Raw genomic sequence first — 12,189 nt, 5'->3', positions numbered from 1 at the left:
CGGGAATTGAACCGGATATCTGCTGCATGGAAAGCCAGGGCTGTGCCACAGAGCTATGGCCCTCCCCCAACCACCAAATCTTCCTTTGTGTACATAAATCCTAAATATTCATAGCAGAAATTGATGTGGCGAAAGCCAGAGAAGCATATAACTGCAGCACCTACAAAGGCAGTGCTGTTAGGGGTGGGTGGATTTCTTTGTCGTGGAAATGAATTAAATCAAATGAGCTGGTCCCGTTCCTAGCCTGAGAAAGCATTGCTGAAGATGAAGTTATTTACATTGGTAGTTTACTGTTTGTGTCTCTGTTACAGGCGACATCCTGCAGGCTAGTGACAACTTATCACGCGTAATAAATTCCTATAAAAGAATTATTGAGGGGCAAGTCGTCAATGGTGAAGTGGATATTCCTGGGCTGCCTCCAACAGATGGTGAGTCATATTTTTCAGGAGCAACACCGGCCCTTCTATGAAATATCATGTTTCCCAGCTTTTGTATATTCTTAAAATTATATGTCACTTACAATACATAAGTACTTCCTAATCCCTTGTTCTAAATTGTTAAGTCTTTTTACAAATAACAACTCTTCCTTTCTAGATTGCTGCTCACCGTAATCAAATCCCAAGGTGAAGAATTTAGCAGAGACTTTTAGCCCCAGTTCAATGGCAACACAATTGTCTTTAAGCCTCCAAAAAGGATGCTGGTGTCTTCTTACAACTATCTGATCATTCTATTTTAGACAAGACAGGGCTATCCTAGAGAAATGGCAATTCTAAGATGATTCAGTCTGCTTATATGATACATACAGTGTGCTTTGAAGCAGTGGGTGGGGGTGGAATCAGGATATCTCAGCATGGATATGTTTTGCTCCTTCAAGATCCATCTGTACAGGGCCAGCTGCAATGAAAGTGGTTTTTCATAGGGAAGCTCCACAGGTCTGCTTCTGAGATTAACACTGACACATATACATATACCCAGAAATGATTTATGGGTATAGATAAAATGTTTTCTATGTACCTATATATATATGCAGTGTCTGAAGAGGCCTCTATGCAAAAGAAAAAGTGTATGCAAAACTGGCACCAGAAAGGGCACATATTCAGAGGGGAGAGGGAGAACATTTCAGCTTCCGAGGACCTTCTGTTCATGATTGTTAAGTGGCCTTTCTTAAACAAAGGATTCCAGAGTAAAACCATTGACTTACAACAGGGGCAGGGAGCTGGATCCTGACTTCCACCCTCTGCAGGCCAACTTTGACAGGTGGGCACGGTTGCCCAGCTGTCAGTCACCTGACATCATTATGATGCCAGCTGATCAGCCGTTAACAGCAAGCCCCTTTGAAGTTCATTTGCAGGCTTGTTTGGATTCAAACTGCACCTGCAAACAGACAAAGCCACTTCAAAAACATTCTGTCCATGAAAGTGCACCTTCAAAGGGGCTCGCTGAAAGAGGGGCCCCCAGCTGCACTAAATCCCCATTGAAGATTCATGAAATGCTATCCTGAGTTATAGGTGCGTGTATAAACATATGGGGGTTTTGCAGGGGTCTGAAGGAACAGTGTTGTCAGAAGGAAATTAAATGCAGAAAGCTACAGGTGATGCTAAGTTGGTGTTTAGTTGTTGGTAACAGACATTGATTAGCTGAGAGGTTCTAAGAGGGAGCATCTTTGCATTCCTGATCAGGTTTCCAGGAAGACAAAGACTGAGAGTAAACGCTCACATGGGAATCTGAGCCAGGTAAAAGCTGCCTCCTTTCTAATGGGGATCATTGTTTGGCTCCAGCTGAAAAATAAGCCCCATCTCTGATGTCAGCAATCTCTTAACCAGAAAATTGCCAAGAGCCTCCCTAACTACTCTGAACTTACATTACAAAAGGCCTGGCCAGTTCAGACCAGTCAGGCCATTGTTTAGAAGGGCTTAAGTGGAGCATATATGTATTCAGAGACATTGCAGGAGAATAGCTCACCATTTAGGGTTAACTGCAGGGGGTAAGAATCCCAGGTGGCCCTGTTGATCTACATCAAAATATGGGGGTTTATGGCAGCATTGTTAATTATCAATCAATAATTTTCTTTAAGATTAGAGAGAGAAGAAATTGCCCAGGAAACGGCCAAGAGTTCTCAGTTCATACTATCAATGGAAAGAGCTGAATGCGGCCAAAAGTCTGTTTTCAACGTCTTAATGAAATTAGGGGAAGTCTATTTCTTTTTTTACACAGAGAGGCATACTTTAATAAAGTCTGAGAGTGTTTCTCCTACTTCCATGTCCCTCCCCTTCCTTTGTTGTCTCTTTAGTGTCCTTTTTATAAAAAAATAATAATATTGTAACCTGCTTTGGATAGAGTCCTGGACTAACCATCCAGGTGAACTTTACCTACATAAAGAACTCATAATACATTCTGCCCTAGTACAGCAGTTTCTCAGAAATGAAACCTGGCCCCTTGGGTGAGATGGCCACTCAACACAATGAGGCTTCTAGCTTCTCCTCCCTCTGCCTCAAATATCTACTCTGGAGAGCAGGAATCTGACATCCCATTGTACAAGTAGGTTTCTGTTAAGGAAGGAGTTGGACATCACTGGGTGTTGTCCGTTGTGTCTACTTGAACACTGTGTGAGGGTGCCAGTCAAGAAATTTGGGCAAAAGTGGTCGCTTTTTAGGACCTGGGTATCTTGAGGATAATGGTGTGCACACTCATGGAAGCTTGAGGGACCGTCAGTTCATGTTCGAAGGTTTACTACAGGAGGCATAGCCTGGAGAATTTGAAAACCGATGCTATTCTCAGCAGCATCTAGGCATTTGCACCACCACTGCCCTCCTTGATTTGGATATGTTATATTGTTATATTGTTTGTATGCATCCGTTGCCCTATTTTATGTTCTCTCCTCATCACTGTAGGAAGTGATTCTTCCGTTAACATCAGTACACTCATTGACTTGGCGGAACTGGACATTTCTAGTACGCCTCCGCCACCACCGATTCCCCCAACGACGTTGACACCAGCACCGACATTAACTCCAGCTCCAGCCTCGTCAGAAATCCCCATCCTACCACCTCCCCCTCAGACCATCGGTCACTCCCGGAGTCGTTCGTCGAGCCAGGCAGAAGCCACTTCTGCTCTCTTGACGAGCTCGGCCAATTCCATCTCTTTGCTTGATGAGGAACTGCTATGCTTAGGTAAGGCAGGTGAGGTTTGGGTGCACTGGCTGTGGAAGGTTTCTGGCTTCTCTTCAGATCATACAAATCTTTCGCCTTTTCCTAAGGGCTTCGGTGGGAGGCACTGCTAAGTAGCTGCTGCACACAGGTTTGCCGGTATTTTTGCTGAGTGTCTGTTGTTCAGAAAACGCCCCCCGCCACACCTCCCCAGAAAGAAATAAAAAAAGTCCCTCCACTTGAATTTACTGGACTGGGTTATCACTGAGAGCTACAGAGAGTGGCATGTCCATAATAAATTATAATAATTTTTTATTTATACCCCGCCCTTCCCGGTTCAAAAACCGGGCTCAGGGCAGCTAACAACAAATTTAAAATACTTAATTGTAAAAGCAGCATAAAATACAGTATAAAAACATGAATAACAATAAAAGTCAAAGTTCAGAAATCAATTTAAGGGAAATCCATCTAATAAACATTAGATAATCACCAGATTATCTAACCTTACCTGTTCTGGAGATACCACTGAACAGGAGGAAGAGCACCATCTGAGAAGTTGCAGAAGTTGGACACCCCTCCATCGTGCCTCACACCCCTCCTTACAGCAGCCAGCTGCTATTGGTGAAGCCGCCAGAAGGGAAAGCAAGAACATCCAGAGATTTAGCTCTAGTATGTTCAGGAAGGTCCGTATAGTTAAAGCCATGGTTTTCCCAGTAGTAATGTATGGAAGTGAGAGCTGGACCATAAAGAAGGCTGATCACTGAAGAATTGATGCTTTTGAATTATGGTGCTGGAGGAGACTCTTGAGAGTCCCATGGACTGCAAGAAGATCAAACCTATCCATTCTTAAGGAAATCAGCCCTGAGTGCTCACTGGAAGGACAGATCGTGAAGCTGAGGCTCCAGTACTTTGGCCACTTCATGAGAAGAGAAGACTCCCTGGAAAAGACCCTGATGCTGGGAAAGATGGAGGGCACAAGGAGAAGGGGGCGACAGAGGACGAGATGGTTGGATAGTGTTCTCGAAGCTACCAGCATGAGTTTGACCAAACTGCGGGAGGCAGTGGAAGACAGAAGTGCCTGGCGTGCTCTGGTCCATGGGGTCACGAAGAGTCGGTCACGACTAAACGACTAAACAACAACAACAACAACAACAAATGTTCAGGAAGCAGAGTATAAGCCTAATTATCTTTTGAATGCCGCCTTGGGAGGGCTTTGCCTTGAAAGGAGGCATGTTAAGTACCAAGCAGTGCTTTCCCCCCTAGAAAAAAATAGGTGCCGGTCCTCACCATGAAGTTGTTACAGTAAATGCCACAACAAAGAGGTGCTGGTACTGTGTACCCTTGAGTAACTCCTTTAAAAAACCGCTGGAACTATGAATGAATGAATGAATGAATGAATGAATGAATGAATATAGAATGCAGAGCTTGCTTACCGCTGGCTTGTTACATAATAAAATCAATCTGCCTTACAGTCAGAATGGAGCAAAGTTCAGAAGTGACTATCTGGAGGGTGGATTTGCACTCAGGTGGATCTTTCCCATCTCAATCCGTTGTATAGTTTAATGTTGGTTCAGCTGGGATTGTTCCCTTATTTACACATTTTGCTTGCCTATTCCTTTTGTTCCCTAAAATGTCGTTTTGTGCTTAGGCCTGAATGACCCGGCTCCCACTGCAGCAAAAGAAGCTCCCGAGAGCAGCCAATGGAACATGTTCCAGGTACTTTGCACTTTGTCAGTGTGAATAATTTTGCACTCCCAAGATGTTATCCTTTTTTGATGCTCTGTGAGCCAGAGGATTGGTAATGCATGTTAATCTGTCCCGGGCTGAACATTGCTTTCATTTTCTAGCTTGTAATATCATGAGGGGATGTACTGTACCAATAAAGACAAGCCTGCCTTTCCCAGTGGGAGAAATTAGCTTCCCTCTTTCTCCCAACACACACCTTCAACAGCTTTTCTTAGACTGAAATGAGGTGGTGCCTTTTGTGATCTGGCCTTAAGTTCTCACTCCCTTTTAGGGCATGCCACCCCCCACCCGCCAACTTTCATTATTATGCTTGCATTATACCAGTTATGCTAATACCTTATTGCCTTCACCAGCTATCATTTCCCAAAAGCCTTTCAATTTTTTACACGTCCACCACAGATGGAGGAACAACCCTTCTATCTGCTTACATTTCCAGCATTTACTTCACACATTTTTATATGTCTCGGCCACATTTTTGTTGACTTTCTGATTTTAAATTGTGTTTTTTTCTTCTTCCTGAATTAACAGTCATTGTGTGTCTGCTAAATAGTAAAATACAGCAAGTGAGAATAACAACAGGAGGAAAGTTAAACATTTATCAGTGTGTTGCAAAGCACTGTTTTTGACTTGTTTCCTCCGTTGCAGAATGAACCAGTCGATCTGGACTTCTTGAACCCAAAACCAGCTTCCGTTGCCTGTAACTCACCTCTTCTCCCTGCCCTGTCACAGCCCACGGGTAGAACGTCAGCCTCTCTTGCCTCCACATTCACAGCCCCGCAGCCTGCCCCTACCTCAGCCCCTTTCATATTCTCTGCTGCGGCACCATTGGGACCGTCCAGTGCAATGTCAGGTGCCCCTGGGTACCTGGGCTCTGCTATGGGAAGTGGTGATCTGCACAACATGGATCCCATAGGACATCTGGACGAGAGCAAAGGGTGAGGTTTTCTCCTCCTTTCTGCTTGGAAATAATTGCTGCTATGAATCAGATTTTCCTCCCTGGCTCTTAGGTGGGACTTCAGTTTCCATCGGCAAGTATGGCCAGTGGTCAGGGATGATGGGACCTGTAATCTTAACATGGGAAGAGTTGCAGATTCTCCGCCTTTGCCGTACATCAAGGGCAGATTGAATGAAGGGATGCTTCTGCCCCAGGGCAGAAGATTTGGACACCTCTTCTACCTCAGGAGCAGGGAACTGTATCTGGCCAATTGGCCAGATCACTATTTCCTCCCACACCCCAGGGCTGCCCACCTCTCGGTCACCTGAGATCACAATGACTTTGCCTTTCGCATGCCGTGTTTGAAATGCAGCCATGCCAGCAAAGGCACAGTCCACAAACCGCAACTGATGAGCTGATGGCTGGGTCTTGCAAGGCAAAGAAGTGAGAGGCCCGATAGCCATGTGGGTAACTTTGCACAGGGCTTTGCTATCGATTGACCGGTGGGGCCAGCAAACACTTTTTGACTGAGCCAAGTACCTGCCCCACATGGACATCCTTTGTGGCATCTCACTGCCATGCTGCTGGAGATTTTACTTAGAGGGGTTTTGGCAGGCAGGTACTCTGCCTCCCCATGTTAATGCAGAACGCATTCATTTCTTCATTCAGCCCCATCAATCTGCAGGCCACAGAACCAGGCAGTGGTGGGCAACACTGGCTTTTCAAAGGACAATTGCTATTTGTAGGAGGGAGCAGTTACACATGCTCACTCCAAGTGCTTTATACAGAGCAGACGGGGGGTGGGGGGTGGTAGGTGCAGACTAGGTACCAGAGACATTCAATATGTTTCTTTGCATTCATTTTCTTTTTTAACCTGCATTTGTTTTCCGCTCCATTCCAGACCTTCAGCTCAAGCAAACCTAGGCACCTCTGTGTTCCCTGGTGGAGTTGCATTGCCCGCTGCTGCTGCTGCTGCTGCACCTCTTACATCCGCTTCAGGGCTGCCCATTGCAGCTCCAGGAGTCCCTCCACTTCCATATCCAGGCAGCTGCCCTGTCGGGTCAGGAAGCCCCCTCTTCCAGCCAGCCTCCTTCCAGCAGCAAGGAAGTCCTCTGAAAGGACCCGAGATCTCCTTGGGCAACGTTCACGTCCCACTGGAGTCCATTAAACCAAGTAGGCATCACAAATATTTTTTATTGCTTACTTCTCATACTGGATTGCATGTTTCAGTTCATTTAGTTCATGCCCTTTTAAAATCTGGGGTTTTTTGGGGGGGGGTTATTGGGGTCTTGTTTTTATTTTGATTGTATAGTTAGTGGTTTTGTGTTTTGGTCTTGTTCTGTGAGCTGCCCTAAGGCCACCAGGTATAAGGCGGAATATAAATTCAATCAATCAATCAATCAATCAATCAATCAATCAATCAATCAAAGCCTCCTTATTTTCATAATTTGGAGAGTTAGGAATAATTTTTTTACAAACCCAAGCTATTGTCCTGAAGTCTTTTAGGAGTGTAGGGGGGGGGGGTTTGGGAACTCTGCACGGCTCCATTCCACTCCCTATTAGGCCCCCTCCCTCAAGCTTTTAGTGTGACAACGATCTTATGGTTGAAAGGAAAAGCTTTGAAAACTGCTAGCCAGTATTTGCTTCAAGCAGGGATGGGGAGCCTGTAAGCCTCCAGCTGTGTTGGTCTCACCTGCTACATCTTCTTCACATTTGCCTCAAATTGCTTCCTATCTTCTAGTGGTACTAGCAGGATGTGTGGGTTAGACTACAGTGCAATATCCCAGGTTTCCTGCCAGAATACAATCCAGGCTGGAACAAGGATCACATCTAAGGAAGGTGTATAATTAACATTTCAAGAACACTGGTGTATCTGGAGCGGACTTATTTCTCTCTGGGGCAAAATCTGCCCAAACAGAAATATATGAAAGTCAGGAGGTTTTTGCACCTACTTTTAGGGACCATCTCATAATCATCCACTTTAGAGATGACGCTTTTGTTCAGAATAGAGGCTTTGCAGATTATCTTAACGCAGCTCCCAGCATTCCAAGCATAGCCCAGTGCCCTCCCAGGATTTCACTTGTATTGTTGTGTCACGTAAGCACCTTCTCCCCCTTGCAGGCAGCGCTCTTCCAGTGACGGCTTATGACAAGAACGGTTTGCGCATCCTCCTGCATTTTGCCAAGGAGTGCCCCCCTGGGCGGCCCGATGTGCTGGTAGTGGTGGTTTCGATGTTAAACACAGCGCCCCTTCCCATCAAGAACATTGTGCTACAAGCAGCAGTGCCAAAGGTACCAAGATGGCCGTTCTCAAGCACCAATAGGGGAAGAGACCAGCATCCTCTTGTTGCTGGAGAAAAGAGCTTCTCATCCAGGCAAATCCTGCTCGGTCAGGCGGTTGGGACCAGACTTACTTTCCAGCTGATTCTATGGAGAAGCATATTTTATCTGCTGCAACATTACAGGGTAGTTGTTGCAAGCTACTGTCTTAGGCCTCGGCCCTAAGCATCTTTGGGTGGAATTAAATCCCACCAAATCCATGGGGCTTGCATTCATGTAGTGAGTTTAGAATTAAGGTGTCAGTTAGTGTCTCCATCCGGTTAAGTCCACTAGACAAATATTTGCTTTTATGGTTTAGTCAGTGCTTGGTAAACACGCCCGCTTCCCTTAATATATTTGTGTTCAGTGATGCAACGTGACTATTATTTCTGCACAAACCACCGCTCTCTTAAGATTTTCTCCTTTGCTTTTTAATCCGCAGTCCATGAAAGTGAAGTTGCAGCCACCTTCGGGGACAGAGCTAGCTCCATTCAATCCCATCCAGCCACCAGCTGCTATCACCCAGGTCATGTTGCTGGCAAATCCAAGGAAGGTGAGAAGACTTGCATTCACAATTTCTCCACCTTTTCTTACAGAAGGGATATTGCCATATTCTACACAATTAGACCATTTAGATCAAATGTTCTGTTTCTGCTCATGGTCGTCTTGAGCAGAGTTGAGAGTGATCTTGCAGTAGACGGACCCCTTTGCTCTGATATCCATGTTCCAAGGGAGTTAAAATTTGAGTCCCAAGTGACAACAGGGAATGGGGAAGCCTACATACCCTTTGTGCTCTTCTGGTGAGCTACCATAATCATCTGGCCAACTGCTGGTGGAAGATAAAAGTGCTGTTTTCTAGAATCTAGGATGTTACTGATCTGAAAGGAGGAATTCAACATCATACTAAGGTTTCTCAGGCAAAGCATTTCAGTCTGCCAGGCAGGCAGTTCTCCTCTTCCCCTTTCTGGGGGTTCCCCCCTTGCCAATTTTGGGGAATGTTGGGTGTGCAGGAGAAGGGGGGCATGGTCCCATTGCACAAGCAGAAGTCACTATTCATTTGTGACTCTCAAAGGGGGAAAGACTGGTGCACATCTTACATCTTCCTTGAAATAGCTGTGTTGCACAGTCCATATTCTGAGAATTAGAGCTACGGCTCTACTTGTAAGATGGAGAGTTACATACAGTGGTACCTCGTCTAGCGTCCGCCTCATCGAGTGCCCGTTCTGTCGAACGTCTGCGGCAAACCTGTAAGTACCGGAACGGGTTACTTCTGGGTTCTCCGCTCGCATATGCGCAAAAGTGCTAAATCGCACAATGCGCAGAAGCATAAACCACTCTGTGCGCAGACGTGGCACTTTGTCAAGCGTCCTTTTCGGCCAGCAACCGGGGCTCCGGAACGGATCCCGGTCGCAAAATGAGGTACTACTGTATCTCTCTCTACAATTCTGTATTATACTGTTGTATCAGCAGATTTCTTTTCTGCCTACTGCCACACTTAGGGAATATGAAAGGATGTTCAATGCTTGCTTTTCTTCTGCCTAATACGTTTTTCAGCTTTACAACTTTGGACAGAACTGGATATAGGAATTGTGGATTATTCTCTTTCCAGCAATTCGTTGCCCCGGTTCGTAAAGTATCAGACAAACTAATGCTCAGCCCTGCTAGTGCACAGATAACGTCGTGGCACGCGCCAACCTCGTTCCAGGCTCCTCCGTCTTTCTACTCTGTATTCTTGACTGCAGCTTTATGTTGTTTCCTTCTTCCTTGCAGGAGAAGGTGAGGCTGAGGTACCGACTGACTTTCGCGTTAGGAGACCAGCCCAGCACAGAAGTGGGGGAGGTGGATCAGTTCCCCCCGGTTGAGCAGTGGGGAAACCTATGACCCAGAGGCACCCCAAAGGGACTGGAACGAATGTGAAATGGAAAGGGCGCAAGTGGTATCCGGCAGCGATATTGAGCTTTGTTTAAAATGTCCTGTCCACTCCACTTGTAGCTTTAGCCCAGAATGTTTCCTGCACTCTGGGGTGAAGCAGTCGGGGGCATGAACACAGAGCATGAACTTGTGGAGGAAGCCACAAGTAGAGGCCTGGATGGTTTCTTTACTTTGGCCAATCCGGTTCTATCTTCCACTTTGCTAAACTTGAAATCTGATCATTCTGGTGAGCTTCGTAAGCAGAAACGGAGCACTCTTCCCTCAGTGTTGGCCAGATGTCTACAAAGGGCTATGATGCCTTCGTAAGTTTCTTTGGGGCAGAGCCCTAACGGATGTTCCTGTGCTCGGTTTTTTGTTTTGTTTTTTACCTCCTTGGTGCCAGAACTTAGGACCACCTGCAGGCTTGCTGGGTAATAAACACAAGCTCCACAAGGGCAGGTTTCTGCCATGACCTGACACTCCCGTCTTCTTTTGTAAGGCAACATCTACCCCAAAAGCCAGCACAGCTCATACAGGTGAACAACAAGCTGTATTATTTTATACATGCCACATGTGAGCGTAAAAACACATAGCTCTCAATCTGCTGCCTTTGATTTTATACTTCCAGCTGACTCTGCAATGTGCGCTTTCTAGGCAGCTGCTACATTTTGGACGCACATGGCTCTACAGTCAGTTTTCCCTCAGCATTCAACAACTGTATTCCATTGGGGAGGGGGTAAAAACTATGAGAGAGTCACAAAGGCACAGTTTGTCCATTGGTCAAGTGGGGAGCTTGGGGAGAAAGCGAGGGCATCCACTCTTGGTGCATCTGTCGATCAGGGTCAAAGGTAGGAAATGATGCAGCTAAGACCTTGATTCTTCTTTCAAAGGCAGTATTAGTAGTTAGGAATTATACAATGTACATAGAGCTATAGGGAAACACCAGACCTACAGATAAGGGGAAACAGAAGCCATGACAATGCATGTGCTGAGTTGATTATATTGTATTTTATTCATTCCAAATATTAAGTGGTTAAGTGCAATTGTCTCCAGGAGGAGATCCCTGTGTTGAGTCAGTCGGACTAATAGTCCAACATATGGCACGTAAGCCATAAAGTGAATATCACTGCTTTGGGTCTAGTAGTCACTTCCTCTGATCTACTACAATTATTTTTGATCTGAAATATCCTTTCAAAAAAACAGTTGTCCTGAACTAATCATTTTGCTTGGTTATGAAGAAAAAAGGCTGTTTAGAAAAAAATTTTAAACTCAAGTAGGCTAAGAATTGCTAGGTGTAATTTTAAGTACTTCTTGCCACTCTGATCTGAAGGTGGAAATCTGGCTTAAGCTGAATTAATTACATTTCTTAAAAGCTCAACCAGTCTTACAAACAGCCGTTCTAATTTTCTGGACACCTTGTACTTAACACGGAAGAGATTTAACGGCGACCTGGAACAATTGTCTCCTACAAAGGCTTGGGGTACTCACTGGGCTAAGGATTTATAGGCAGTGCAACCTAATCTGTTGCAGCATAAAGAGCTTCAGCAGTTATTGGGAGGGTTCAGACTTGTGTACAGACCTGGAACTGTCCAGAAAGGGAAAAGACATGGTCCATATGAACAAAAGGAGAGACTTGGGAGGAAAGCGTCCGCTATGTTTAGCGGCTGAGAACAGGGCGGCATTTCTTCTGCCTCTTGATCTGGTCCTCTCCCGTATTTCAGTCTCTCTGCTGTCACGTTTTTGCTTAGCAAGTTTGCCCAGCTGCCATAGCATATCTGTAGAGAGCAGGTTTCACTGCTATAGCTTGCCTATGAGCAAGTCTCTCTCTCACTGAGGAAACCAGGGGGGAGGGGGGAAGCACAAGTGCTTTCTCAATGTCAGCAGTGCTGCCATACCCATGCTGTCCAAGCCCAGTAGCAAGATCCCGTCGTCTCACTGTGTGGAAATGTACTGTTAGAAGCTTCAGAAGTTATTTATGAATGTTACTTGTTCATAGGCTGAAGTTGCAGCTTCCTACCAAACACGCAAAAGACTGTAAATATGTCTCGGAAGTACTTGTTTTTCTGCACGTTCAATAAAATTGCTTTCTCTACTCTGCTTCACCTGCCTTGCTGCCAGTTAATACTGTAGGGTG

At 45.5% G+C, this 12,189-nt stretch overlaps 1 protein-coding gene across 7 annotated transcripts in view; it reads left to right on the top strand.

The window, feature by feature from the left end:
- The window catches only part of GGA3 (golgi associated, gamma adaptin ear containing, ARF binding protein 3), a 29,032-nt gene extending 16,880 nt beyond the window's left edge, over positions 1-12,152 (top strand). For all 7 annotated transcript variants that reach the window (XM_028716851.2, XM_077924187.1, XM_028716850.2 and 4 more), the window contains 8 exons: positions 312-428; positions 2,892-3,170; positions 4,795-4,862; positions 5,538-5,827; positions 6,728-6,999; positions 7,948-8,117; positions 8,587-8,697; positions 9,915-12,152. In XM_028716851.2, the coding sequence (XP_028572684.2) occupies positions 312-428; positions 2,892-3,170; positions 4,795-4,862; positions 5,538-5,827; positions 6,728-6,999; positions 7,948-8,117; positions 8,587-8,697; positions 9,915-10,025 (1,418 nt within the window). In that variant the 3' untranslated portion in view covers positions 10,026-12,152. The remainder of the gene's footprint in view (positions 1-311; positions 429-2,891; positions 3,171-4,794; positions 4,863-5,537; positions 5,828-6,727; positions 7,000-7,947; positions 8,118-8,586; positions 8,698-9,914) is intronic.
- The last annotated feature ends 37 nt before the right edge of the window (positions 12,153-12,189 follow it).

The sequence above is a fragment of the Podarcis muralis genome, chromosome 2 (genome assembly GCF_964188315.1).
Source record: "Podarcis muralis chromosome 2, rPodMur119.hap1.1, whole genome shotgun sequence".
Lineage (NCBI taxonomy): Eukaryota > Metazoa > Chordata > Lepidosauria > Squamata > Lacertidae > Podarcis > Podarcis muralis.
This window is presented reverse-complemented; position numbering and strand designations above follow the sequence as displayed.